The 8286-nt window shown below is 37.8% G+C and overlaps 1 protein-coding gene across 1 annotated transcript; it reads left to right on the top strand.

Annotated features, from left to right (window-relative positions):
• Nucleotides 1–3884: 3884 nt before the first annotated feature.
• Nucleotides 3885–7850, top strand: LOC140803796 (probable U3 small nucleolar RNA-associated protein 11). Its single transcript, XM_073159670.1, has 5 exons — nucleotides 3885–3973; nucleotides 5641–5720; nucleotides 6238–6321; nucleotides 7440–7539; nucleotides 7627–7850. Exons 1-4 carry the CDS (start codon nucleotides 3914–3916, stop codon nucleotides 7486–7488), a joined length of 273 nt encoding a protein of 90 aa, XP_073015771.1. The 5' UTR covers nucleotides 3885–3913; the 3' UTR covers nucleotides 7489–7539; nucleotides 7627–7850.
• The last annotated feature ends 436 nt before the right edge of the window (nucleotides 7851–8286 follow it).

An 8286-nucleotide genomic window follows, 5' to 3' on the forward strand; every position in this document is an offset into this window, starting at 1 on the left:
AGCCCTTCGCCAGGCGAAGACGATTGAGCTCCTGAACCTTAAGCAGGGTAGCATGTCTGTTGATGAGTATCAGCAGAAATTCTTCGAGTTGTTACCCTTTGCGCCTCATATCAGTGGCAGTTCTGAAGCCAAGTATGATCATTTCCTCCAGGGCCTTAACCAGGAGATCTTTGATCGAGTCACTGTCTGTGATAATCCTACTTCGTACGATGGGTTGGTGAACCGGTGTCGTCAAGCAGAGATCAGTCTCCAGCGTGGTAGGGCTATTCTTTCTTCTAGACCTCCGAGTGTTTTGAGCCCTCGACCTCAGTCGTTCAAGAAATCTGGTTCTTCTTCTTCTGGATCTGGATCACGGTCTAGCGGTGTTGTTCGCTTTGGTGAGAAGAAGGATGCTTGTGTGCATTGTGGGAAGAACCATCCATCGGAGCAATGCCGATTAGCAGCAGGAGCTTGTTTTCAGTGCGGAGAGATGGGTCATCTCAAGAAGAATTGTCCTCAGCTGCGAGGTGGAGCAGGATCTGGTTCCGGATCCCAGACGACTGTTCAGCAGAGGAGACAGGGTCAGGCAGTGGGTAGTTCGAATCTTCGACCTCGTGCCCAAGGTCAGGTTTTTGCGCTGAACCAGGATCAGCCTGGGATGTAATTGTTATACAGTTGTAATGAAGAATATTTGCAGTGTATTACAATGGTGTTTTATTCTCTTGCCTAGATTTCGAGGACGAAATCTTTTTAAGGGGGGGAGAATGTAGTAGCCCGAATTCCAAATTGGGTAATTAACGGATTAATGGTGATTAAGAAGGTTTAATGTGTAATTCTGACCGTGGTCATGATCGGACGGACCGAAGTTGGTTCGGTAGCACCGAAGAGTTCGGACGGTCCGAAGTGGGTTCGGAGGATCCGATCATGAGGTGTCAAGAGTTGATCGACACGTCAGTTTACATGCAAGTTCGGACGGTCCGAAGTGTAGGTTCGGAGGATCCGAACATGAGGTGTCAAGAACCGATGGACACATAGGAGTTCGGACGGTCCGAAGAGGGTTCGGTGGATCCGAACATAGCCTATAAATAGTGCTCGGATTTTCCTCATTTGATATTGGCATTTCTTGAGATCGAGTCGTTTAGTGAGAGATTTGGAAGGTTTCTAGGGTTAGTTGTTGGTCGAGCGATAGCCAAGAGCTGCCAGGATTGGTAGCGTAGCGACGCCGGAGTTTCGAGGCAATCGACATCAAAGGGCTGTCGACGGACGAAGGTAAACCCTAAACCTTTGGTAGTACTAGGGAGTACTGGTTTTGCTAGTCGAGCATGGTAGTATTGTTCATTGAGTATGCTCTTGTTGCGTAGGCTTGTGCTAGACCTGATTAGCGGTGTTGCGTAAGGCTAGGCTTGCAGTGATAGAGGTACGGAAGTACTATCCGAGATATCCTGGTTGAGTATACATTCATATATGTGTTGCATGATTATCTGGTGCATTGTTATATGTCATATGATGCATGCTATTATGTCACGCTTTATGATGCATGTTGCATATCACGTTGAGCCGTATCTCCTTCGAGATAGCCTATACTGTTGAGCTGTATCTCTTTCGAGATAAGCTATATCTTGTGGGGACCGCTCAGCCCTGTCTTGTCTTGTGGACGCATGGACACCGAGAGTACACAGTGGCCGACGGGTCGGGAGGGCTTCGGTGATCCGGGACATTTTAGGTCCACGTCTGTCTTGTAGTGGATGCAGTGACCCAGAGGTGTACCGCGCGGCACTATCCACTTGGCGCCTCTAGACTGAGCATTTTGAGATCCTTTGTGACTCCTGTTTCTTGACTACCCTGGTATCATGTCATAGCATGTGCATTTCATATAGGTTTGTATACTCATACTTTTGTACTGGGCGTTCTTATCGCTCACGTCCTCGGTTTTGTTTATTCTTGGACACCCCATTCCCACGGGGCAGACCTCAGGTTGGATGGCTCAGGACGAGCAGGAGGAGGACAGTGAGTAGCTGGTTGGTTTAGTTTTCAGTACTATTTTAGATTCGATATGGTTGTACTGAATATATTTATTCTGAGTTATTCTGGACTTTAGTTGGGTTGTATATTTATAGTTTGTTGACTTTTCCGCTGTTATCTCTGATTATTGTTAATTAAGTTAATCGCATGCTTAGTTCTTGATTAGTAGGTGATTCTGGAATGGGTCGCTACATGCACGATTATTTTAATGCATTTCTTTGAAGTTAATTATTTTAGCCAGCAGTTTAATTTTCTTCTTTCAGTTATTTCAATGAGGCCGGACTGGAGTTGGAGTTTAGAGATAAAATTTAAGGTTCAGAAAATATTTTTCAGAATTTAATTTAGCTAACAAGTAAGTTCATTTAAGTCAATAAGAAGGTTTGAAGATTTATTTAGTTACTTGAGGTGAGTAGGAAATTAATTCAATTAAGTTCCTATTATTAAGGGTTTTATTCACTAAATTAGTTAAGGATCAGTGAGCCAGCTTGGGTCGGCAGTAGTGACACCCGAGGACCTCAGTTTCAGCACTTGCCATTTTTTTTTATGCTCAAACATTTTATCAGTCGTTGAATATTCTTAAACTGTAATTTTTGGCAAACTTTATTTTCTTCCGCTGTTATATTTTTAAACATTGAATTTGATTTATCAGTTGATTTTATGAATGAGGCAATTTAAGTTCTTTAAAAAGAAAATTTTAAATTTTCCGCCAATTTTCAAAGTAAGGATTTTTGCGCCTTCACAATAATTTTGTGTGTTGTGTGTGTATTTGTATTCTCAGTCAGGAGTAGGTCTCTTGTGAGACGGTCTCACGAATCTTTATCTGTGAGACGGGTCAACCCTACCGATATTAACAATAAAAAATAATACTCTTAGCATAAAAAGTAATATTTTTCATGGAAGATCCAAATAAGAGATCCATCTCACAAAATACGATTCGTGATATCGTCTCACATAAGTTTTTGCACTCAATCCGGAAGCCAATTTGCATGATTGAATTTTAGTTAATTTAGAATAATTTTTTTGCCACAATATAAAATACTTTTTATCAAATCAAGATTCTTTGCATTGGTGTCTCCTTTAAACCCTAAGCCTTCACCGCTTTCCACAGGAGAATGTTCTGTGCTTAATAATTATTTTGAATTTGGTGTAAATACGAAAGAAATCCGTTGTTTTTTTTCTGTACCGATAATCTTCGCTGTTTCACGGTTAAATTATTTCAACTGAAGATTTTTGTTAGCCCTTTATGTTTTCTGTATTGGTTTTTGCCTTTCTGAAGTGCGTAAATTGATTTTAAAGTTCTGTGAATTTTTTTTGCTAGCATAAAGATGTCGTCTTTAAGGAATGCTATTCCATGAAAAGCTCACAAGAAGCACGCTCAGCCATAAGTGTGATTATTTTTTGGGGCCATTAATTTCTTTATTGCCCGTTTTGAAATATTTTGACGTATATTTTCGGTTCACTCAATTGATGATTTGTTGTGTGTACCAGGCATTTGAGAAGGAAATTTGGGCTGCTCGAAAAACATAAAGATTATGTCATTCGTGCACGAGCCTATCACCAGAAGAAGCAGACTTTACTGGTAATTTCTACTATCCTGCGTCTTGTTGGTTTTGGTAGCATTTTATGAACGAAATTTGGTGAGTTCTTATTTTATGGTAAGTCGCTTCTGCGTGTTTATAACAGAAACTTAATTAAAAAGCAGCATTGAGGAACCCAGATGAATTTTACTTCAAGATGATTAAAACAAAAACTGTTGGTGGAGTCCATAAACCTGAGTAAGCTGGAAAATTTCATTTTTATGAGGTTATCTGTTCTCTTTTGAGGATATTTATTTGAGTGTAATTTGAATATTAGTTGTTGAATGTGGATTTTGTAAAAGAGCCAGGCTAATAAGTACACTAATGAAGAGCTGATGTTGATGAAGACCCAAGACATTGGATATATTTTGCAGAAGCTTCAAACTGAAAAAAAGGTTTTATTTTAGAGTTTCTGGTTTGCTGGAACATTTCATGTTCGCAATCTTGATTTTGATGTTAACAAAACTTGTTATTGTGTTTCTAACATATTTACTCAAGTGTGAAGTTGCAAACACAAGAAGCAAGCTGAAACTGAATTCTGCACAAACTGAATTTCTGGCGAGCTTAGGTTTTTTTATGATATCTCTCAGCTGGATGATCCAAATGACAATCCACTAATTGGACTGATTAGAAAACTCAATTTGGGACAAGTCGTATTTCACATCAGTTGGGCAAAATCGGATGTTATCATGGTCTAACAGATCGCTGAATGACCGAACTGATGACACGAAAACATCAATCAGTTGGGTTTGAGCAGCTGTGGTATTTTGGTCATATCTCTCAGCTCGGTTATTGAAACGAAGCGATTCAGTATGCGTTAGAAAGATAAGACGATGATCTACAAATTATCTTCAGAAGTCAAAGTTTGAATAGAAGCTTAAGATGCTGATAAATGTCAATGAAGCTACTGGTTCTGCACAAGCTGAAGACCAGTTGAACCAGACCAGCTGAAAACCAGTTGAACCAGACCAACTGAACTGAACCAGCAGCTGACCAACTGAACTGAGCTAAACCAGCTGAACTGAACTGAACCAGCAGTTGACCAACTGAACTGAACCAGCTGCTGACCAGTTGAACTGAATGACCAGTTGAGTTGTCCAGAGTTGACTTGTCGGGAAATTTTCCAGCAAGACGAATTTTACCGTTGCACTTCCCGAAACAGTACAGAAACTTTTCAAACGGTCATATTCTTATGTCTAACGTATATATCATTGTTGGGGCTTATAAATACAACATATTGAAGATCAAACAAGAGCTTTCCAAGGGGATTCAAAGCATGGGCAGTTAGCATGAATATATCAGCTAGTTGAGAGCACAAGCCCTTGTGTGAGGATACATTTGAGATGTACACTGTAAAGGATAAATTCCTCACACACAATCACTCACACATATACAAGAGAGTTGAGCATCAAAGTTTAGTTGAGTGAGTCTTCACACAAAGACGTAAAAGATTGTGTTGTAGTCTTTGCATATGAGACATTAAACAATATGCTGACTGTGAGGTGCTGCCTACAATCTTGAGTGCTAGGAGTTCAGTTTTAGGCAGTGGGTAAGTCCTAGCTGAATGGATTTGTACTATGAGTTGTATAAATCAAAGTCTTCTAGTGAATCTTTCCCAAGGGGTGACGTAGGAGTTGTTAATCTCCGAACATCCATAAACAAATTCGTGTCTATTTATTTATTGAATTTACTTATCATTTCCACTGTTTTTAAAGATGCATTGTTGAAGCATTTTATGTGTTCTTCAAATACCAAAATATTGCATATCAAATGTTTGATATAATGCTTCAACGAAAAAAAATTTTAATCATTCAACTTGCATATATTTTAAATGCTTTACAAAATCTTGAATCGGTTTCTACGAAAGATTATTTCGTGTGTCTTCCGCTTGGTTTAAAAACCAAACTCGATTTAATTCATCGGTGTTCAATATTTCAAGAACCGAGCTATTGTAGCTCAACGATTACGATAACCGATCCTAACACTAGTTTTTTGGGTCTCGGATTCTCGAGATAGCTGTCATGCAGGTTCTTTATTCTGAAATTTAACTTTTTGGATGCAGAAAATTGAAAGACTTAATGGTATGCTGCATTCTCTTGACAATCAGTCATCATCCAAACATGTTTATTATGCCGACAACAGGTGAGTGATCAAGCCCTTTTTCTGCTGATTCTTGATAGTTTTCATACCCATTTTTTAGAGTAGTCAATTTCATGTTATAACAGTTATGTCACCACCAAAGTTTATTCTTTTCTCATTATTAGATATGGTCGCTTCTGATAGCTCAATTAATTTATTTCTTCAAAGTCATTTTATTCCCTTCTGCTTTAGAAAGAACGTCTAATATGTAATCTAGGCAATTAAGATAAAACTATCCGAAGGCCAATTTCAAAAGGTCAATGACCAAGGGGCAATGAGACTGTCTTCTCTGGAACTTCTGTTTGAATCACTTGAATTCCATGTTTACACTTGTGTGTCTGCAAATGACAGATTTTTTTTCATCCAAGACAGTGATTTGGTGGTAATGTACTGGTCACACAAAGTATTAATGCATAAAATGGTGCAGTGCAAATATTGCTCAGTAGTATAGAATTTTGAGCTTAGTTGATATTTTTGTGTTTAATGAAGTATGTTGACTGGCTGTTGATTCTCTTTCTAGGGAGGAGGCAAGAGAAGTCCACCAAAAAGTTTCAGAACAAGGGAACCCATCAGCTTTTAAAGACTTGCCTAAAGTTATTTTGAGGTACTAAAAGCTATTTTTTTAGTCAATTGCCTCCTACGAAATTGGATTTCCAGGTTGATAACCTGTTTCTACTTGCCTCCCCACAATTAAGATCCCTACCGAGTACCGAATGATATCATTACCGTCAATCCATAAGCTATATTGCAAAAACGAAGTGGACTACAAATTTTCCTTGACAATCAGAAATAATTTGCTTTAGTCTGCCTGTCCTCACAGCTCTTCCATTTGTCTCTTCACCACCCATACTTTAACCTCTTTAAGTTATCAATACCTCACTTGTTGATTGAATATGGTGATATTTGGCGCCTTGTCATAATATCTTATTTTTCTAATTGAATTTAGTTTTCAATTTCTACTTCTTTGGTATTCCCTACTGTTGTTCGAGTTTTTTCTTCAAAAACTTTTTTGGATTTGTTGGTCACAAATATATATCAATTGGGAATATCAATCGCATGCTATGTGAGTTAATTATAATTCCATTTATGCGTGCATGATAAATATTTATGGCCGTGTGTCCTTTTTGTCTTGTTTGGACTTTCTATTGGGCTTCTATTTCTTCCCAGAGATCAATACTATCCCGTCATTGTGAGTGTTGTATCTTTGTATAAATTTTATGGGAATTATGGGGTGATACTTTTCTCCATCATTTATCCTTTCCACTTGACGAACTTTGGTTCAAGAAATCGAATTGATGCACAAGTGCTAGAGCATTTAAACCCAATTGACGTTTCTTGTATCATGAACTACTATCTATCATATTCCATAAAGGGACTTGCTTGTTGGCAATCGTTGCTGCATTTTCCTAAAATTTAATCCTTTTTCTATGCTGTATCTTTCTACTTTGATTTTGGGTATTTAGTTTTATTACAAATGACTTTTCTGTTTCTTGTAGAACATAACTTTATCGAATCAAATGGTTGGTTATCTATCCGCCGTGCACAAATCCTTTTCCTTTTGATGAGTTTTGCTTTGGTTGATTTCCAAATTTCTTTTCAGACTCTCCTTGGCTTTAGGCCTTCATATTACTTTTGTTTCTCTTCTACATCGAGGAAGTTAGACTAGAATTTGTGGTTGAGGAGTTTAGTTTAATCGTGTATAGAAACACGGTCAACATGCAGGAAGACAGATTCTTCATATCGAGAGCTAGAGGCTAGAAAAAAACGGTGAAAAGATCTAGAGAAAATATACACGGATATGTCTATGCAGAAAGAGTTACAGGTATCAATATTTCAGAGAGTACGTTATACGCTTCATTTTTCCCTTGTTTCGCTGTAGGGTAATCATTTTAATGCATTATTGGTGCAGAAAAGGGGTAAGAAACGCAAACTGCGTGAAGATGAAATGGTTAGTCCCACTTCAAGACCCGTGTATAAATGGCGACAGGAAAGGAAACATTGAATAGAATACTTATATAACGAAGATTTATTGAATGAGAACCTGAGGAGGGGATGTGCAACAATATCCTGTAGTCATCTGGGAAGCACAATTTTCGTAACTGTGTGGAAACTGCGTGATTTTTTAATCGGAACAACCGTAAACGTTGAAACATAATTTTTCTGTGACTGATGTTGGAAACAAAAGTATACTTCAATGTTTTCATAACCGGATCACCTTCATAACCGGACCGGTGATCGAATCGAAAACACATGTTGAGTTTATGGTGTGACTGAAAATTGTTATGTTATATAAAATAATAATATAATATTATAAATAATGAAAAAGATATAGTTATCGATATAGTGATATTTCATGCTTTTAAGTTCCCAAAAATACTCTGCCATTAGAGTTGTCAGATCCATCAAATTTCATTGCGAAGAACTACAATAATGTGTGTAAAGTTTATAGCTTATATTTTCATTGTCGAAATTCTTTTCCATAAAAATATAATAGAAAAAAGTGAGAAAATAGAGTGTTGTTTTGAATTTATATATATATATATTTAGAAAACTAACATTTAAAAATATG

The sequence above is a fragment of the Primulina eburnea genome, chromosome 10 (assembly GCF_022965805.1).
Source record: "Primulina eburnea isolate SZY01 chromosome 10, ASM2296580v1, whole genome shotgun sequence".
Taxonomy (NCBI): Eukaryota; Viridiplantae; Streptophyta; class Magnoliopsida; order Lamiales; family Gesneriaceae; genus Primulina; species Primulina eburnea.